This window comes from Tinamus guttatus, unplaced genomic scaffold (assembly GCF_059628265.1).
Source record: "Tinamus guttatus ecotype Peru unplaced genomic scaffold, ASM5962826v1 Tinamus_guttatus_pri_ptg000555l, whole genome shotgun sequence".
NCBI lineage: Eukaryota > Metazoa > Chordata > Aves > Tinamiformes > Tinamidae > Tinamus > Tinamus guttatus.
In genome coordinates, this window is record NW_028289089.1 from 374417 (window position 1) to 395960 (window position 21544).

The following is a 21544-nucleotide window of genomic DNA, read 5'->3' on the forward strand; positions in this document are numbered from 1 at the left end:
CCAGTAAAGGAGAAGAGCAAGCAGGCAGCAGGGAGCAACAGCTAGAAACAACTGAAGAGGTTTGCTACAGTGCCTACATCAAGGAAAAAAAAAAAAAAAAAAAAAAAAAAAGCCTTTGAGCAGGCCACGAGGCTGGACTTGAAGAAGGAAGGATTCTCTCCAGGCACCAGGATTGCTCGGGTTCACAATTAGAAGGCAGAAAAAGGTGGTTGAAAAGTACAATAAGTTCTCGTCCTGCTCTAGGCTTTGCGCTGGGACTAGTGTTTTACACCCTTTCTGAACTGACAGAATGGACATGCTAGACGTGGGACACTGGAAAAAAATATAGGCACAGTGGGCTTAATTTATTTTATCAAACTAAAAATGCATTGTGCTTTTGGAAAGAAATTCATAAATTTTATGCTTCCATGGAGTAAAAAACAATATGTACCAATACATTTTCTGCCTAGACTTGGGAAGCTGCTTCCGAACCCCAAGATTATTTATAGGTGTTAGACAGCACAGTTTTATGTGTACATAATTCCTTCTTTTTTCAGATATATTTGCAGATAAAAACTTCACTGACTTGTGCCATAGTTCTTATATATTTGTAATATATCTCTACCTGAACAACAGTAAATTAGTAAAAGCACACTCTGTATAAACTATCAGATTGCTGCAGGGAAAAAAAAAAACATTTAATACCATTTTCATGACTTTTTTTTCCCCCGAAAAATGCATAACATTAGTTGTGTAAAAATTTTACTACCATATGAGGCATATTTTAAAGCCTCATATAAACAATGAAGCTTGTATGGCATCCTCAGAGCAAAGAATGTCCAAATATGGCTGAGATTTAAGTACCCTGAGAATTAACTGCTCTTAATAAATTCACTGAAGTTTATAAGTCCACATTAACCAAGAATCAGAAAATAGAAATAAAGAGAAGAGAAATTGATTCAACTCATTTTCCTGTACCATTCTCTAAGGATGTTGTGTTATAAACTTCCTCCATATCTTGGATGCTGGAGGCATCTGTTGAATCTGGATCACTGGCTACAATTCCTACTGAAGAAAGGCTAGAAATGAAAGAATGCATCTTTTTTGCATAAATATCCCTAATGTTAAAATATGGTAGGTCATTACATTTCTCCTTGTGATCATTGTTGCACTGATCTGGATCAATATCTTTTTGTTTTTGATAGTACTTAGAAAACTTATTGAAAATAATGGTGATTGGAAGTGCCACCACTAATATCCCACAGATGATGCAAAGGGTGCCAAGGAGCTTTCCAGCAAGAGTGACAGGGTAAGTGTCCCCATAACCAACAGTGGTCATGCTGATGGTTGCCCACCACCAGCAAACAGGGATGCTGTGCAGTTCTGATGAGTCATCATCTTTCTCCACTGAGTATACAAGAACAGAAAAAATAGAAATCCCAACAGACAGAAACAGAAGCAGAAGCCCAACTTCCTGATAGCTATGTCGCAAAGTGGCGCCTAAAGATCGCAGTCCTACAGAGTGCCTGGCCAGTTTCAGGATGCGAAATATCCTCATTAATCGGAGAATCTGAACCACTTTCCCCATGTTTTCAATATCTTCACTTTCTTCTTCCTTTGTGTCCACTGCCAAAGTGGCATAAAACGGGATAATAGAGACAAAATCGATGATGTTCAGTGGTTTCTTCCAGAATTTCTTTTGACTTGGTGCTGTGATGAGCCTGATCACTAACTCAGCAGTGAACCAGATGATGCAGGCAATCTCCACTGCTTCCAGCACAGGGTCTTCAATCTCCCTGTCATTAGCATCCAGTCTCTGAAACTCAGGCATGCTGTGGATGCACATGGCAACAATTGACGCCAGGACAACACTCAAGGAGGACACGGCAATTAATTTGGCAGACAAGCAGTATGCAGGATTTTCCATTCTGACCCATATCTTCTTTCTTATCTCACCAAAACACAGATTATCAAACTTTTCCAGCTCTTTATCAAAAATGGATGACTCGTCATTAGAAGAATCTATACTTCTATCATTGCTTTTCTGATCCCAGTCTTTCTCAGGACCTTCCTCTTTCCTTTCTTGATACCGATTGCTGCAGCAGGAATCAATAAAAAGCTCATTTATCCCCCAGTACTCTATTTCTTGGCAGAAAGAAAAGACACAAAGTTCCTCCATGACATGAAGTTTGCCTGTATAGTAAAAATTCAGAACGTATTGGAACAACGAAGGATTCCTGTCAAAGTAATATTCCTTGTCTGCAACACTATAATCATCACAGAGTTCTAGAATAGCCTCTTCTGAATGGCATTTGAGAAGTTTCCCAAGTCTAGTATGAGGAAATCGGAGCAAGGTGCTTTGATCCACTGATTGCTTAAAGCCACCCACATTCAAATTGATAAGTTCTGCATCTTTGCCAGGTCTGCGGAAAAATTCACCATAAACCATTTTGAACAGAACAGTTCCACTGCTGGTGCCCAGTAAGATTACATTGAACCTACAAAGAATAAAAGATATTATTGCTCATGTGACACATTCTTTTTTCCATCTCCAGTTACTGTGAAATAGTGTAACAAAAGAAAGGACAAATACATTATTCAGCATTTCACAGAAGCAAGTTTAAATTAGTTTAATGGTTTATTAAATCAGCTTTAGCAAATTTGAAAGAAATACATTACGGTTTAGCTCTCGTTAATTTTTTCTAACATAGAGGAATTTACGAATAAGCTAGTCTCTGTACACTATTATCATATTGAAATTAATACTCAATAGATAGGCCTACTGAAACAATCTTAGAAATCTTTGGTTAAAAGACAGAAAACTAGTCAATCTATCAAAACATTCAGAGCAAAACTTTAGAGTATTTTTCTATTACAGAGTCAGTAGACCTGTACTGATTTATATGAAGTGGAATTTTTAATCCATTGCTTTCGATTTATTTACATGAATGTGGACTGCAATTTTTTCTGTCATGATATCAATCCATTTCCTTTTTGAGCCATACACAGAAGACTATTTTGTATTCTTGAAAACATGTCAAACTAGCTTTTGTAACTTTCCAATTCCTGAATTTGGAGATTTTTATAGCCAAAAAATCTCTGTTGCATCTCTGTCCATGATATTTTACTTCCTGCCTTCTTACTCACTCGGAGTATCACAACCCTCTTAAGTCCTTGGTCAGTTCCTTGGTCAGAAGCTCTTCATATTCTCTCACTGCATGGCCACAGCCGCTGTGGTAATGCTGACAAGCTGGTGCTGAAATGTCATTTGTGGAAACAGAAGCTTCCAGAGATGGAACTTTCAGAAAAATTTTGCCTCAGCAAGTAACTGTGGATACCTGCAGACAGACAGAAGCAATTGACATTTTAATGTTTCAATATTTTACTGTAAGTTAAAATATTCAGCTGAAACTGAATTCAAAAAGACAGATCTAGTTATTAGCAAATTAGTTAACTTTTCTTGAAGAATTTAGCTCTTGCTTTCCTTCTAGGAAACCACTATCTTCTACAAATGGCAGCTCTTACCCTTGTCATGAGATTACATAACTTCTGACAATGAGGAGAACAAATCTTTTTCTCTGATATTTAATCATTAATTGATGTATAAGCTAATATATTTCAACATAATATTGAAGCCAATTAATTTTAAATGTGACAAGACAGCTGCTAACAGATGGGATTGCATCACGCAATGAAAGTGCTTTGGTGTTCATTAATGTCTTGGGGTAAGCTACTCAGGAATCAGCAATTTCTGTACCTCTCTACCTTTCAATTCCTCTTGCAATAGTGTCAGCTAAGATTCAGAGAGTTAGGACCTCTTACAATTTGAACACTTTTTGCTGCTCAAAAGGGTCTCTTGATTCCATTAAGGAAGGTCGTTGAGGTTATTCATATTTCCATATTCTTGGTGCATGCTCCTTGGTTGCACCCCTACTGCATATCAGCATGAGACACAGAAGGACCAGCTCTTCTTCAGGCAAAAGAAACCTCAGCATTTACCTCAAAAAGGAGTCACTGTGTACTTTATTAGGCACCAGAATGAACAGCTGAAACACCAGGCCTCAAGGGTGAGTCTCAGTTTACACCAAAACAGATAGGAAGCAAAAGAAAAAAAAATAGCAATCCTATTTATTTTTACCTGGAAAAATTCAGCTTTGATTCAGCCTGAAGGTACATATATAAATGGAGTATTTCCCTTGAGTCATCTAGTCTCACTCTATGAATTTGTAAAGATATCAAGTGTTTGCATTCTGTAACTCCCAAAAAATGACAAAAGCCAACGACTCTTGTGGAGAAAGGAAAATTTAACAGATCTGAATAAATCTGTTGATGGGAATCAACTGTGGATACTCTGTACTGAGGTAAGTCTGCATCTCCTCCACTGCCAGCTACAGCTTTATGAGTCACTCAAGGTAAATTGGTATTCAAGTTCATAAACATCCCTCATAACACCTACTCTTCTAAAGAGCAGCACCTCCTTCCAACTGACCCGAAGGGAAGGATTTCTGTGCGAATGTCTTTTTGCCACTGCAGTGCATCTCTTCAGGAAAGGTGAAGCCAGAGAAACAAGATCACCGGGAGCTCATGGTAGCAGAGGAACAAATCAGGGAACTATTTAAGACACTCTAGGTTTTAATACAAACTGTTCAGGGGGAAGTTATAAACGACTTTCTGACCCACAATCTTCTTACTTACCTCTCCAAGTGCAACTTTTTGAAGGGGATTGTCACAAATTTCACTAGAGATCAGCACTGTTCTCTCTTTTCACTGTTTTTTTTTGCACTATTTTCCCATAGTCCAACATACAAGTAAGAATGCAGGGTCTGAAGCTTCAAACCTTTGGTATTCTACTACTTCTAATTCCCAGCACTCATTGTAATCAAAGCTACTGAAAACCTAATGAGTATCTTCCTGTATGTAAAGACTACTGACACCTATAACAATTGAACAACCGAGACCAGAAGATGCTGAAATTATGTATTTGTTCTGGTAATTAGCTCTATAAAAACAAATCTGTATCCACAGTGAGCTTTATTCATATAGCCAAAGAAAAATGGCCTCTGAAAAACGTCAAAAACCACTTCTTTTTTTGGCTACATTACAAACTCCTTTAAACAATTTCTCTTGAGCTCAAATTAGTTTAAAACATAAATTCTGTATGTTCCTGTCCTGCTAAGATATGGGGGAAGAGGGAATACACTAAGACATATTACTTTCTAATTACCTAAGACAGAAAATATGCCATTTAACAGAATGGTAAACCGGGTAAAGAGACATGATTTATCTACTGAATTTACACCTTCAGATGCAGTCTGAAATACTCGCTATCTAAAAGAGTTATTGTAAGGCTCAGTGACTCCAAGTGTTTCCCTTCAGCTCCCTTCCCAACAGCAGAGGCAAGTGGGAGAACCAAGAGAACCTCCTGCCCAACTAGATCCAGGCCATGGGAGAGTGCTCAGCCCATTCAAGCATTCGTCTCCACAGGCAGAGGAGAGCAGAGGCACAAAGACAGGGAGGAGAACTGGATGAGGCCATGGGTTCTGCCTGCCTGTGTTGATCTGCACGGCCAGGCATGTAACAAATGTGTGTGTGTGTGTGTGTGTGTGTGCCTCCTGGGAATATACTCCCAGCCCAGCTCCTGTCTGGAGCTGGGGACATGAAGCTGCAGCAGCTTCTGCCCAACGGCAGCCAGGCTTGGCCACCTTAGCTACCGAAGCGCATGCTGCAAGACAGTGTTGCATGGCGCTCAGCAGCAGCAGCCAAACTGTGTTTTTCACAGAAGCGTGAATTCACCCCAGATTTTTCAAGGATTTAAGTGACTCTGGATGAGTGTCGAGAAGTATTCAAAAACAAACCAATTCTATTTGTTGATGAATTTCTAGTGGGTAAAATCTCTGTTTCACTTTCCATTAGCACTAGCATAATAATATGAAAAACAGTCAAGTTCTAAGAATTTCTGGAGGTGGGAAGGGGGGATTCTGACCATAACAAAACCAAGAAGCAGGACAAGCTGGGACAAATCTCAGCTACGTTTATACCAGAACTGAGAAGCAAGCAAGCAAGCGAAAAAAAAAAAAAAAAACCATACGGAAAAGCCCTGCATACTCAGAAATGGATGAAAGAAATAAAGGAAGAATTAGTGGCCAGCAAATCCCTAACACACTAGACTGACTTACTGTTGAGACAGCAATATAAACCCATATTGATTATGCAGATGATATTTTTAATGGTGCCTCCATGTAATTGCTATCTATAATAAACCCAGTAAGCAACAATTTACTGCTTTGTTTTGAGGGCACTATAACTGTAATTTGTTCATGAGCAAGAGAGAAAATGGAACCTGCTTCAGAAAGCCACAATCTGGAAACTGCTGCAGTCCTACTATTAAGTGATTTTTAGATTAAGCCAAGAAGACAAGAAAATTTTCAAGAAAATGAGGCACTGATGAGCTTTATGATTTGAAGAATTTCTTGTTTGGCTTGCACGACCTTGATTCATGAACCATGGACAAAGACATTGTTGTGCCAAGCATCATCCAAACAATTTGTGGCATTTAAACAAGTGACTAAAGCCCCAGGGCAAGGGCCCCAGATGACAAACTCTCCCAGCGCAATACACTATCTGCTCAGGGGAGCCCTTTACCCCCTCAGTGGACTCTTTTATTCAAGCACAAAACTGTGCCCAGCTGGAAACGAAGCTTTCCTGGAGTGCCAAAGCCTCTGTCATGAACATCCTAAGAACACAGAGCTACCACAAACTTCACAACTCTCTACTTGAAGTGCAGCATTAGCATTTTTGATCTTGTCTTCTGGAAACAAAAAGTATTCATATATAATATGAAACTGCTAACCATTCCAAAGCACACACTTCTTGCCTGGAAAGGGGATAAGAAAGTAAGCAAATACATACCAGATGTTAGTTACTTGGTTGCTTTAATTGCCTCAGTCGTTCTGATCAGCTACCGGATAAGAACTTGTATAGAATAGAAAACGAAATGGAACAAAACAAAACAAACAAACAAAAAAATGCTGCAAATAAACCCAACAAATAAAAGTTCCAAATGTTAAGCTCGAGGGCTAAATAAAAGCTAATCGTAAGGAAAGCTGTGTGGAGAGGATATAAACATCAGAATAAAAAACAAAGCAACAGGATCCAACTCTTCCAGCTCCAATTTGGAGATGGTCTCCAGCCAGCGCCTCTGCAGCCACACATTGTTCATGAGGTCCCAGGCCCATTGTCTGCCCCAAGAGGGGAGGACAGATCCCTGCTCTTCAAGCACGCTGCAAAGTCCCTGCAGTTTACAGAGAGGCAAAGGCTGTATATATGGTCCTTGGAGAGAGCCAGGCTACAAAAGTCAAACATAGCTCAGAATGATGTGGTTTTCAGCATCTTCTGGAACAACCCCCTAAAAGATCCCCATTACTACAAATTTAAGCATACAGACAACAAAGGTTCACTTTCTCAGTTGCCTTCAACAGATTCTTACACAAAATCTGCATGCTCTGCGAGGTACCACACATCTTTTTCAGTGCTTCACATTTACCTATGGTGGTACCTCAGCTACTGGGATGGTTTCAGCTTTGGTTAGCATTAATCTGTCTGTGATTATCCAGACACAAAAGGAAAGTTGAATTGACTTACAGTTGGACAGATTATTCTGTGATTTTCTATTTACAATGTTCAAGCACAGCAAGACCTAAAGATTTCCTACCAATTTATCTTGTAGCTATGTAGTCTATAGCCTCACATGCCACCTGATCCTTAGTAGCACTTCATATACCTCTCCAGTTTAAGAAAGCTTCACATTTCAGGGTGCTTTCCTCTAAACTGAAGGAATATAAAACAAAAAAGGGCAAAGTCCTGGCCAAGACATGCTCACAGACTAAACAGTCTCTTTCCTTTGAAAAAAACAGCCTAGATCACATGGAATAACAGGCAAATCTCTTTAATTCTGAAAGATATTTGTAGAGCTGAAGGATTTTTTTTTCCCAAAGCATCTAGTGATATTTGAGGCTTTTAATTTTGGGGTTCCCAATTCAGAAAACCAGATTTTGAACAATTTCTCTCTTGGGCATCAAAATATCAGCAGGCATTAGATTTTTCTACCTAATGATACAGAAAAATACCTAATGATACAGACAATTTAGGCCCCAAAATTTGGTTAATTTCTTGATAGTTAAATCCTAAGAAACACTAAAAATCACCCTAACTACATAAAACTCTAGCTTTAGACATCTAAGAACCTTGAAAAAGCTGAGATATGGCCCTAACAAAGGACAAAGGATCAAAGTTTCACTGATTTTGGAAGTGTTTGAATTTGGAACCACTGAACACAGGGCAAATATATGTCTATAAAAGTACTATGTATGCTTTAATACCCAGTAAATGAGCAATTACTGAGTGAGCAATACATATAAATGAAGATATAATTTATTTGATCAATGACAATTATAGATTTGGACTGAAATTCAGTTAGTATGACTTAAGTTACTGCCTGTCAGCCAAGATATCATAACTGCTTGTGCACACATAATTAAGTTTGAAAAATACAAGGCAATAATCTTTGGTGCAAATCTCTTTCATTGTGATATAAGCTGTAATCACCAACTCTTCTTTGTAATATTAGATACAGTAAGCTCACCATGAAATCATTTTACAAACGATCCGTGGAGGTACAGCTTAACTTAAGAAGTCATCTAGCTCAAATAGCAAGACCATCTGAAGAAACCATTCCGTGGTTATGGACATCCTGTGAGGCAAAGAGGATAAATTCATCAGCTAAATTATTTGCTCAGCTGTAATTCATTTTGTGTATTCCATTGGCAGTGACCTCCATTATCCTGTATATTACATTAACATGCTATAAAAATAATAGAATTATGCCACTACTCTTGAAATGGATTCAGTACAACATCACAGAAGACCTTAGGTAAATAAAGTTTGGGTTGAAATCTCCAGGGCCAAATTCTGTTCCAATGGCATTTCCATACAACCCTACTTGGTCAGGTTCAACCACGGTCCAATTCTATTCACGCCAACAGACTGTCTCAGAAACTAAACTTGAGCAAAATGTTTATGCATCTTTGCAATAAAAACTTGAGCAAAAAATGAGAGAGAATCATTTGGAAACAACTAGCAGTTGCCGCTAGAAGCAGTTCTCTCAATAAAATATGAAATCATTTAAATATATGTACCTGTGGAAAAGTAGTCCTCAAAGCAAAACATATTTCTTTTCAAAATAAAAAAAAAAAAACTCCTCAAGACTGCATTGGAGAAAGAAGAAATGAAACTAATGTAGCTCTGTAACTCACACTGGAAGGATACAAGCAGAAAAAGAGAATAAGCAACTCCAGTCCATGGTTCATACAAGTGAGACATACATTTTCAGGAGGGGTATATCACCTGCTGTAGAAGTCCATCCCTGCTTTGATGAGAGAAGTAGCATAGATGACTACCATAGGTGAGATATCTAGATTGCATATGTCTGAAATTAGGTAGAAAAATCCCAATAAGAAAATCTGCTGATTTTCATTATGAGAAAATGAGCTGGCAAGAATAAGGGATATCCCATAAGCAACAGGCAAAACAAAGCAGTGGCAGATGAAGCACTGATATCACAGAAGATTCTTTGGGCACATCGTCTGTGATCTGAATTGCTTTCTCATACACCTAAGCAGCAAAGAGCAAAATCTACTATCACCCAATTATCAGGATATCATCTTGTAGAATGGAGAAAAAAAAAAAAAGGAAGAAAAAAAAAAAGTGTGGTCTTCCTAATTTGAAAAGTTCCTGGAGATAATATACTTTGTAACAAGCCTTGCATCCTGCAACGTTCCCAATGGCACTGTAGTTTATATTCTGCTTGGAAAAAAAATAAAAAATCATTATCCACCTGAACTAAGTGGAATTGACAGATTAAAATGATTAAAAATCTATCTGGAAATCTCTGCTAATTAAGAAACAGATAAAATGCTGCAGTTCTGACACCTGTCAGCTTCCAAAGACAGCAGAATATGTTAAACATTTCCTCAAGCTATATTGTCCCAATTACTGAAATCCACAGAAATATTTAAGATGAGCAGAATTCCGCAGCATTATTACAAATAGGACAGCATTGCTATAGTTTCATGGGAAAAGAAATTCTTCTCTTCAGGTTAACTCTTTGACAATAATCTTGTTTGACAGGTTATTTTAACAACACCCGATTCTATCAAGGGCACAATTGTAAAACAGGAAGTGTTCTTGGAAGTGAATATTGCAACTTGTAGGTCAAAGGATCTCTGCAACGAGGACAGCTCTACAGATTCCTTTCCATACATTAATGCTCTGCACCCCATTTTTCACTGGGCCTGTTCTTACTCACTTTCCTTCTCCAATAAGCACAAAGAACAAAAAATACTATTGTTATGCTAATTTCGGTAATATGTAGTAGCAGTAGTGGTTAAAAGGTTCTGTTGCATGATCCCAACATGAGGCACTTTCCATAAAAGAAAAATGTCATGAAATAAAGGTACACCAATGTATTTCTTAAAAATAATCCTGAATTCTCATTTTGGTTATTGATTACCTCTATAGAGATTCTTGGTCTATAAGAGATCAAGCCTATAGAGATCCTTGGAGAAACTGGGGCTCTGTTCTGGTGACAGTGTCAATTTGGCTTTGAAAGGTTAACTCCCAAGCAAATAAAACAATCAGATAGCCAGGCAAGGAGAGTGGTGCACCTGAGGTCACCCAGCAGATCAGTTATACACATGGGAATGCAACAGACATTCCCTCACCCTCACACCAGCACTCCACTCAGTCTGCTCCCAGTAGACACTAAACAGCATCTTTGTACCCTGAAACACGGGACCATGCCCTTGGGTCTGGAAGCAGCTATCAAAGGCAGTCTGCCAGGCTAGCCCTACAACAGACATCTCCACTGCAGTCATTTACTGCAGCTTCACCAACTGAAAGCACAGGCTCCAACTGGACTGAGTGGGAGGATCAGCAGCCTTTAATAGGCATGATATTGCTAATATTCAATAAAACTACCCAATCAGGCTGTTATTGATCCTATATAAACTCATATCTTCACATATTTTACACCTTCAATGAAGCATCAAAACTCTTCCATGTTAAGCAAAGGAATATGGGCTTTGGGGAAACCTAGAAGATTCTTGCTTCTTGTGGAAGAGAAATACAGAGTTAAAGTTAAGGTTTAACTTACTGCCAAGAAGATTTACCTGATATTCAAAACCTTCAGATCATTATTCCACCCCAGGTTTCCTGATAGTCTGGCTAACTACCCTTCTTTCTCATTCTGGAATCTGAAGAATTGTCTTCACTTTGTCGGACAGATGACTCCTGACACTGCAGAATAGTTGAACATATGTTCTCCCATATTGTCTATTCTCCCTCCTAATTGTTTATTTTAGAAGCAAACTATATTTCTTACGCATACAAAAGATCAAACAGTCTTGTTTGGATGATGGTCCGTTTCACAGGGTGACATGCCACCCACTTTACAGGTGTATGCACCCTAGAAAGTAGAGCTTTTCTACCCTATGTCAGAAAGGGATGCTGCTGAACATAAAACTCACATCTATGTCATAGCACAACTTAGCATAAGAACTTGTTATGACCCTGCTGAAATCAGCTCTGCCTTTGCTAGCAATCACACCTTCACTAGCACGTAGCCACAGCACCAAAGTTCCCAAGGGGAATTCAGTCCCGGAGAGCATGATATTAAACCACTGAGCTGGCTACCCATAACTTTCCAATCCTTGTCAGTTTTATCCTATAAGACTTAATTTTGGGATAACCAGCTTCAGAACTACCTTTTCTCTCCACAGAATATTGTCATGGCTGTATCTCAGTCACTTTATTTTTTATTAATAAATAAGTCCTGTTTTAAAATACTAGCGACTCAAAAAAAAAAAGGTCAAGGCCTTGAAGAGTCATATAATTCAATCCCTCCCTTTTCTCAAGACAGGATCAGTTATTCGTAAACAAGTTTAGGCAGATGTTTATTTAATCTCCCATGATAAAGACTGCCCAGAGAGGCTGTGGAATCCAGTGCAGTGCTTGAATACCCTTGTCCCCACAAAGTTGTTTTCCTAACATCTGCTTAAATGTCCAGTGCTGCAGTTCAGGCACATGAATGTATGTAGGCAACGAACAGATTTGGGATGGAATGGAGTCACTGACGATGCACTGTAGAAATAGGGTATCTCCAAATTTGTCTTACCAATTCAATTTCTTACAATTTCGTCCTGTGCATCTAATTTTACATGGGATTCAGGATAGCTAAAGTTACTTTTCAGATGTTTGGTGAAATTACATAAATCTCAAAAATAATCAAAGATGTTACTTACTACAATAAAAATCTTCAAGCTATTTACATGGTCTCTCAGGCAACAAGAACACACAAAATTGTTACTGTGGATATTTTGGATGAAAGCTTTGACTGAAAAACTATAAAAACCTTTGTGTTTGAAGCTTGTTTATTTCTGTAAAAGAGGCTGTCTTGTTCAAGGAAAACAATTCCTTGACCTACAGACAACTCTGAAATGGAGTGCCAGATCTCACTAATGTAAGTTCTGCAGTCTGTTTAGACCTAATGATCATCTGCAAAGCACCAACGCCACTTTCCCGTGTGCATGACACGAGGCCCCATGTTAAGGGATGCTACATGGAGACAGCTGAAGAAGGAGAAGGGTGTATATGAGTGTAAAAACCTCTGGATGTAAAATGAGTTGAATACAGTCCTTCAGTATTTAAAACATTTGACTGAGTACATTACAGATGAAGCCAGTTAACTGTCCACCAGACAGTATTTCAGAGTGGGAGACTGGAGCACTCTTTTACAGAAACACGAGATGCAGCCCAGGCTCTAGGACATGAGGCAGCTGTGCAAGCTCACCCATATTTCAGCCTCTGGAAGCCTTGCATTTCTTGAAGCACAGATTTTGAGGCATTTTGAGGTGTATGCTTACAACACCTATACTAGACATAACTTAATTCCATCTCTCTCCTATACTAGACATAACTTAATTCCATCTCTCTCCTTGGATATCTAGGTAGAATCACAAAATAACTCATGTTGGAAGGACTCTTTGAAAGCTACCTTGTCTAACCCAAAACTCAAAGTAGATCCAGGTAGAGTAGGCTGCTCAGGGTTAATAAAGTTTTGAATGTATCTAGGGATGGAGTTTACACAAAGTCTCTGGGCAACCTGGGACAGGTTTGACTGCCCTCAAAGTGAAGAAGCTTTTCCTAATCAAAAATTTCTGTATTTCCATGTGAGTCCATTAGTTCACATCTCACTGCTATGCATCTCTGAGAAGAGCTAGCCTCTATCTTTTCCACATCCACTCCAAAGACAGTTGAGGATGTGAGTGAGTGAGATATCCTCTGAGCCTCTCTGGGCTGAATAAATGCCATCTCTGCCAGCCTCTTCCCATATGCTGTATGCTCCTGCCACCTGACCATTTTGATGGTCCTCCACTGGACTGACTCCAGCACGCCAGTGTTTTTCTTTCAGTGGGGAGCCCAGAACTAGACACAGTCCTCCAGATGTGCTTAGGAAAGGGCAATAATCACTTCCCTGGGCCTGATGGCTACTGTCTTGCTATCTCACCTCAGGTTATGGTTGGCCTTCGTTGCAAGGGCACATTGATGATTCATGTTCACCTTGTTTGCTACCAGGATGCCTGTGTCCTTCTCTCCAGAGCCGCTTTCTATACAGTTAGCTCCCCATCCTGTACCACTGCAGGGGTTATTGTAGATGGAGGACTGCAATTCTTTTTGTTGAAGTTCGTAAGATTACTGTGAGCACCATTCTTGGTGCTGTCAGGGTCCTTTGGAACATATCCCTCAAGGGTATTTTTTATTAGCTATCCCATTCCTCACAAACCAAAGGTGTTTTCTCTGCATACTTGGCTGGTCCCACAAAGCACTTAGCAAAAAAAAAGACATTTGCCAGCAAATAGGTGAAGCAAGTACATGACAGGATAGGATTTAAAATTACATCACTGCACCAGTGTTCAATTAAATATTCATAGAAATAGCTAAGAAATTGTCCTTGTATATAAGTGCAAAAAGAAACAGCCAGCAAATATGTTTTTCACCAAATAAGCTTAATCCTATCAATGGGAATTATCTCAGCATCTGTCACTATTACAACCAATCATCCTTTTAAGAAGTGTTGAGTAGTTATTAACACTGGAATTTAGAATAATGCTGTGCATCATTGGCACAACTTGTGAAGTAAATGAGTTGGATTTGGCCAATATTAAATCCTTGAATCCAACACTTGAAATGGCATTTCATTTCTTTGGTCTACATGTGGATGAAGTGTTTCAGTATGTCCTCAATAAAACCACGGAGGCAAAGGATGATGGAATGCAGACAGGTTTCAAAGGGAGAAAAGAGCATCCAATGGTGCATCACAGCAGGACACCACAAAACAACTCTGTCTCCAGGAAAGGAAGAGGTGCAAAGGCTTCCTCCTCTTGCTTTATTTGTGTAGCACTTTCCCACAGGCACCAGAGGCCCCTAAGTTATTTAAAGTTTAGTTTTTATATCTGAACATTTAAACAGTTGATACCAGCTGAAATCACTAGGATTTATCACTGAGAGGCAAATGCCTGAATGCCTCTGAAGATCCAAGTCTTAGCTCAACAACCAGCAACTGCCAGGGATGCCAACTGGGATTCAATCCAAAAGTTTCAGATAAAATTGGATGTACAAGAAAAGCCACTCACTTTAAAGTTACACTAGGCTTCTCATAAGCTTCTGAATAAACTAGTATTTAAGTATTTCCTTGAATTAGAGTCTTTGTTCAGCTGCAAGGACACCTGGTAGTTTAAGTAGGCTAAAACACATCCTCTGCCTCCAGCACTTGAAAAAGGCCCTGGAAAAGCTGACTTCAAGGACAGGAGTTGGATGGAGCACTCCAAGCAGAGAGGCAGGAATGAGCAGTTTACAGCAAGGGTTTGGAGATTTGGCTCTCCTCCTTTTTAAGTTTCACAGGTTTAAATGTGACTTACAACACATCTCATTTGAGTGTTAAATAAATTATATGGCCCAAAAGGCTGCATTGTCCTTAGTTTCATGTTCAGAGTCCATCATCCTAACACAATAAGCAAAATTTGAAGGGAGAAAAAACTCTTTGCCTGACATAACACACATCACACAGAAAAAGTTAAGACTAAATCACAACTCCCTGAAAGGAACACTTTACAAAAAAATGCTGAGGCCATAAATACCATCGGTGTTTCCATACTTCTGAGCATTTGCATACTTCTGAGCATCGAGCTAAAATACCAACGCTATACTCCAAGCTCAAGTTTCTACCATTTTCTTGAGTGTGTTACAAACAGCAGCACTGATCCATGCCGGTTGTCCTTTCCAGGGCAAACCCTGTTTATCCTAGGGACAGAGAGGCATGCAGAGCTTCTAAGCTTAAGAAAAATATACAGGGCAGAATACTTCTTTGTCCAGTTTATTCAAGAAAAAGGCATCTGATACTAAAAAGTCTTGCTAAAATCATCATTCAGTGCTTGTCACTAGGTGAGACTAAGCCATGGAAGACTGACTTTAAAACGTGCTGCAGCAATGAGCTTTTTTATTTTCAAAATCAAAACCTAACTTACAACTGTGTTTGCTCTTCTTTCAACCAGCAATAAACTAAATTCATAAAATTACAAAGCAGCTTTGGAATTGTAATCCAGTTAAATCAGCAGTTAAAGTGATTCAGATAACTGAAGAATTTTAATTAAAAAAAAAAAGAGAGAAAAGATATAATAAAACCTTCAATAAAAAAGAAGTCTTCTTTGAGACAGATCCAATTTCCAACACTTAAACATACTGATGACAATAATCATACACTGAAGTAATATTGCACTTTTATCATGGTAGCTTACAAACTTTGAAGTCAACCCTTTTGCCACCAAAGCCAAGAGCAAAGCACACAATTGCTGTGTTCAATATGCTTTCTCCTGATATCACAGAGGTTTCCGTGCTGATCCCAGAAGAAGCAGCATCAGCTCTTGTCAGCTTGAGGAGAGGAGGTGGCAGGGAAGCATCAGGTCATCAGAAGAGCTGTGCCTCCAGTTTTATCAAAGGCCATATCTAGTTTTTATGCAGGCCATATCTTAGCTCCTCCATGCAAATCAAAGCTGTTTAAAGAATTTTCCCAAGGCAGTTTTCTGTCTTCCAAAGGTAACCAGCTTGTTGTTACATCAACACCAACAATCAGTTTGCTAGGCTCAGAGAAAAAGAAAAAAGCACCAAGCTCTATAAAATCCCACATCTACGGGGGTAGTAAATTCCCAACACAAAGTTTTACAAGCCTGTTACACACAAGACACTCTTCACCCATCAACCCTCGCACTTTATTAACTTCAACTTAAAACTGAGCCATTACTGTGAGGTGAATGCCTTGAGCTCCGTCCTTTGGAAACAGAACTGGAGCTGTGAGAACTGTCTTGTTCAAGGTCACATAGCAGGTCGACATGTTCTACTTCCACATTTCCAAACCCATAAAGTTTCTTTCTTTGCTTTTCTTTATTTCGAGAAGTTAAAGAGAAGGGCTGGCATCCCTTTGCAAAGGCTGAGTTCGGAGCCTATCATTAGAACTGCATTAAACTAGAACAATAGAACATGTACAAGAAATAAACATTTTTTAACATCTGAGTTCATGAAAAAAGAAGAAGAAGAAGAAGAAGAAAAGTGTACAAAAGAGGAAGAAAAAAAGAAGAAAATTCTTACTAGGTAAGATAGATAGATAACCCATCCTCCCTAAACCTGCCACACACTGCTTTGTCCGTGTGCCCACTATGGGTTTTTACCGAAAGCCTGGTAAGAGGAATACATTCCCCAAAAAAGGAAAAAAAAGAAGAAAAGTTCATTTACTAGCTTTTACCCCTATGACAGGCGAGTTGTCCTAGCACAGAGCACACTCAACTCCAGCAACTGTGCCCGGCCAGCACAACCCCTCCCAGGGCAGGAGAGGGGAAATACCAGAGGTAAAAGCCTACAACACTGCCCTACTGCCATCATCACTTGCACTAATTTGGCTGGATCCAGAGGTCAGGCAGCTCTCCATGCCAAAGTTCAATCTTTAAGATATAAATCTACTTGGAAAAGATGGCAACAGACCTAGAATAAACTTCCAGGCATGGGAAAGTAAAACTGTAAATAGGATAAGGCACTGCAGGATGATGAAGGAGATAAAGTGGATAAAGGGATGGAGAACAGAAAATTACAGTAAAGGACATTGAGAATACCTAGCAGGACTGACATCAGTTAGACATCACGCATCATGCTTTTGTCACCAACATTTCAGCCCCACCGTGCATACTCCAGACTTTCAGGATTACTCATCGAATCCAATGTCTCAGGTTTTGTAACACTGCAAATGGTCTGGATCCAGAGTAAACAAAAAGTTCAGAACAAGAATTACAGTCACAATGGGAACATAAGGAATAAAGCTCTTCCTTGCAGAGGACAAATTCCACTTGAAAACAAGATCATAAATGTGGAATGAAATCCTTCAGAAACTATGGATCAACATAGTCAACATCATCTTCCTTTTCACATAAAGTCTTCCACAACAGAACAGAGAACAAAATCAAACATTGCAAACAACTGTCACATACAGGAGCTCCCTTCTAAGAAAAGATGAGAAAAACAAAAAATAGAAGGGAACAGATGCAAATATAGTGGAAAGAAGAGCATAAAGGGAAGGAATATTAGAATATGTTAAAAATATAAGGGGCCAGAAGGAAATGAGACACAGCAGAGTAATGGTAAGGAACAGAAGCAAACTGGAGTTAAGCCATGGAGCAAATTTTCACCTGACATTAACTGGTGTAGAACCATTCCAGTTAACAGGTCAGGGATAGTTTCTGCCAGCTGATCCTCTACACACAAGGGCAGTCAGAAAGCAGCTTGCCTGGTTTCAGAGTGTTTTCTTCTCCCCTCTGAAAGAAGCAGCACAGGAAAAAAAGTAAGATAACCCTATGAATTAAAAAGGAAGAAGTAAATTCTAGAAAAGAGGGAGAAGCTAAACAGAAGAAAGAGATGAAGAGCACGAAAGATAAACAAAGAGATAGGATAAAAGCAAGATAAGAAAAAATATCCACAAGTTAGTGAAATACATTTTATTTATTCATAAGCTCTGTTTTATTATGTGTCCTTGGCAAGCATCCCATAACTGAAAATTTGCAAAGAAAAGAATGATGCAAGTTTAGAGACTTGAACCTTGTTTCTAGCCGTTAGCCTTGGGCAGCTCTTTTTAATGTGCACGCCTCAGCAGCATGTAAACAAGTTCTTTCAACCTGCAGCAGGAGGTAAACACCAAACAAACCGGCTCAACCTAACAGGGATTCCAGGAGGAGAAAAGCAATACTCAAGTGTCTCCAAGCTCTTTTTTAAAGTAGCCAGACTAGGCTGTTAGGAAAGGTATTGCCCAACAGGCTAGTTTGCTTGTCCCTCAGACCCTGGTTCAGCCAGATGTCCCAGAGCACCTGCTCCCTCTCTGCTGAACTGCACTTCGTGACGAGGTTGGAACTAGCCCCTAGTCTTGGCACTGAGTATTAATGGTTGATCTTACCTTGCCCTTAGTTTTAATTGCACAATAAAGGTGAGAGTGGAGACTTAATCCAGATTTACCATGTATTAAGATTGGAAGAAATGTTAGTTTTCCCGCCTTGGGAAATCTGCTAAGCACTCAAAGGAACGAGCAAAGAAATGATTCTCTTTTAGGACTTCTCTGTGTGTATGGGGAACATTTCAGGAAAATGTCTGACCGCATTTGCCTTGCCTTTGCCTTGAAAATAATTGTAGGGATCATTATGGAGTTTGCATCAATATAACTAAAACCCTCTATTCTTCCTTTTTCCAATGCCTGCACTCACACATAGAAAGTTGAAGGGCTGCTGCCTTTTCTCTGGAAAGCTTAGTGCTAGCTGAGACTGATAACACCACAGATACTTTTAGGAACAGGCATCCAAGGAAGAAGGAACATTTGCTTCTCTTTGAAAACAACTTTAATGTCCCCTACTATAAATGCATGTATGTTGTGCTTATTTTAAGATCAACATAAACAAGTCTTTTCAGCCTGTATTAAGGAGGTCCAACAGACAAAGTACTACTGGAACTTAGGAAATTTGGATACTTTTTCTGAGCCTTTGCCACTTTACAAGGTAAAAAATGGAAATAATAACAGCGCATCTATTTATTATAAAAAAATGCTTTGAAATCTACAGATAACAAGCACCAGAAAAAAAAAAGCCAGCTACAATTATTGCCAGCTAAGGTTCTTGCATCATCATTTAGCTACTTACATACAAATCATATACACAATTTCAAAACCAAAACATAAGATCCTTCACCTATCCACAGTGCTGTCTCAGCAAAAGTTAAGGTACAGAACCTGAGACACTTCTTCCTTATTAGCCTGTTGCCTTCCTTTTACCCCAAGTAATACCTTTTTGAGCAATGAAATCTAGAAAAGGAGATCATACAGATCAAGGACAGTGCCCACTTGCCTCCTCTGTGATCTGAGGTTAGTCTGAATAACTTATGCCATCTATTGGCCTAGACCAGCGGCAGATGCTCTGATGAGAACTTTAATTCTGGGAAAGAGACGGTATTAAAAGGGATCTGTCAGTAGGCCTGTAAATTCTGCTAATGGAATCAATACGCGGCCGCTGCTCAGATCTCGAGGTGCCTCTTCCCCAGCAGATACTCGGCTCCCAGAATAGCCAGCAGTTGTGCTTTGCATTAGGCAAAAGAGAGAGGCTATTGCCACAGGAGCACCTCAGAACTACAAGGAAACCCAGAAAGCGAGCAGTGAGGCTTTTCATGGTCTTACAGAGCACCTAGGAGAAGTCTTTAATATATATATATATATATATATATATATATATATATAAAAGAGAAAAACCCTTTAAAATCCACCTTGATCTAAAATCAAGAAAACTATCTCCAACTTAGTAAGTCTGCTAAGAGGCGCAGAGAGAAGGGGTTTCCTGCACTATATTGGCTGCCGGAGTGATAGGCAGCCGCTTGGGTCCAGGTCACTCCTGCTCCGAGAGCAGTTGAAGGAGGCAGCGGAGCGCGCAGGATCCGCGCACGGGGCCCCGCTCCGCGCCGTCCCCTGCACAGAGCGGCCGGGCCCCCCGCGCCCCTCCGCGGCCGCGCTGCCTCCTCCGCCCGCCCCGCCGAGCCGCGCAAGGGCCGCGCGGCCGGGACTCCTACCTGGAGGGCGCCCCGCGCTGCAGTGCGCTGCGCTGCGCCGCGCTGCGCGCCTCCCGCCTGCGCCGCGCTCCTCCGCGGCGCGCAGGGCCGGGCGGCAGGGGCGGGCGCAGGGCAGTCCCCACCCCGGCACCGCCGCCCCGCTCCGCGCCCCGCGCCTCGCTCCGCGCTGCCGTCCCGGCGCCGCAGCCTCCGGTCACCGCGCAGCCTCCGCCCCTGGCCGCGCTGCAGCAACCGAGACTGGAGGTTCCCGCACATCGCTCCGCACATCGCGCTCCGCGTTCAGGAGGTCCCGCACCATCCCCGGGGAGGTCCTGCTCTTTCCTTGGGGGTCCCGTTCCTTCCTTGGGAGTTCCACTCCGCGTCCTGGGACATCCCGCTCCTTTCCCGCGGGTCCCGCTCCGCGACTCGGGGACATCCCGCTCCTTGCCCCGTGGCCCCGCTCCTTCCCCGGCAATCCCGCTCCTTCTTCGGGGGTCCCTCTCCGCGCCCTGGGACATCCCGCACCACCCCCCGGAGGTTCCGCTCCGCATCCCGGTGAGGACTCGCTCCACGCCCGGGACATCCCGCTCCCCGCCTGAGGGTCCCGCTCCGTCCTCGACCCCATCCCCATGCAGTCGGGGGTGCTGAGCGCGTTGCTCTCAGCCCCCGGCTGCCGACCGAGACTTTCCGGTGCTCGGGGCGATCGGGGGCCGGTGCCGGTACCGGTGTCCCGGTCCGGGGCGGAGCGAGCGGGTCCGGGGCAGCGCCCGCCCGGTTTTACCTTCCCGCCCGCGGCGGTGCCGAGGCGGCCGCGCTGCTCGCGGGTCCCTGGCGCCGGTTTGTGGAGGTGCCACCCGCGCGGGGTGACACGCGGGGTCCCCCCGCCAGCGCCGGCGGGACGTGGCTGCTGCTCAGCACTGCGCCCCGAGCAGCTCTCCGCATCCTCACGGATCAGCCCCGGGCGGGAGGGGGCAGGGAGCTGGGATCCCCCCGCCCCGCTGCCAAAATTGCAGCCACGCGGACCCTCGGGAATGGAGTATTCTGGCACCTCTGATGGCAGCATTTTGAAACTTGCCAAGGAGAAATGCGAAGGTTTATTCTTGCACCGAGAAGTCTGATGTAAAGAAAGATATTTTTATTCCTTTTGGCAAACTTCTCCAGTTTTTCATTGAAAAACATCTAAACTATTAATAGCATAATCATTTTGCAGTTTTAAAAATATGATCAATCTCCTTTAGCTTTTTCTCCCTTTTTTTTTTTTTTTTGTAATCAATCTTCCCTTGAATAAAATCTCCTATTTCCTTTTCTTTTCTTCATTACATGCTTTAAGCAAAAT

The 21544-nt window shown here is 41.2% G+C and overlaps 1 protein-coding gene across 2 annotated transcripts; it reads right to left on the bottom strand.

Annotated features, from left to right (window-relative positions):
• Positions 1 to 795: 795 nt before the first annotated feature.
• Positions 796 to 20238, bottom strand: KCNS3 (potassium voltage-gated channel modifier subfamily S member 3). Of its 2 annotated transcripts, none has more exons than XM_088534410.1 (2): positions 20230 to 20238; positions 796 to 2477 (listed from the first exon to the last, which is right to left on the bottom strand). In XM_088534410.1, the coding sequence occupies exon 2, from the start codon at positions 2426 to 2428 to the stop codon at positions 944 to 946; it is 1485 nt and encodes a 494-aa protein (XP_088390536.1). In that variant the 5' UTR covers positions 2429 to 2477; positions 20230 to 20238; the 3' UTR covers positions 796 to 943. The 2 variants fall into 2 exon arrangements, with proteins under 2 accessions (XP_088390536.1, XP_088390535.1); XM_088534409.1 differs by lacking the exon at positions 20230 to 20238 and adding an exon at positions 3127 to 3165.
• Between the last annotated feature and the right edge of the window lie 1306 nt (positions 20239 to 21544).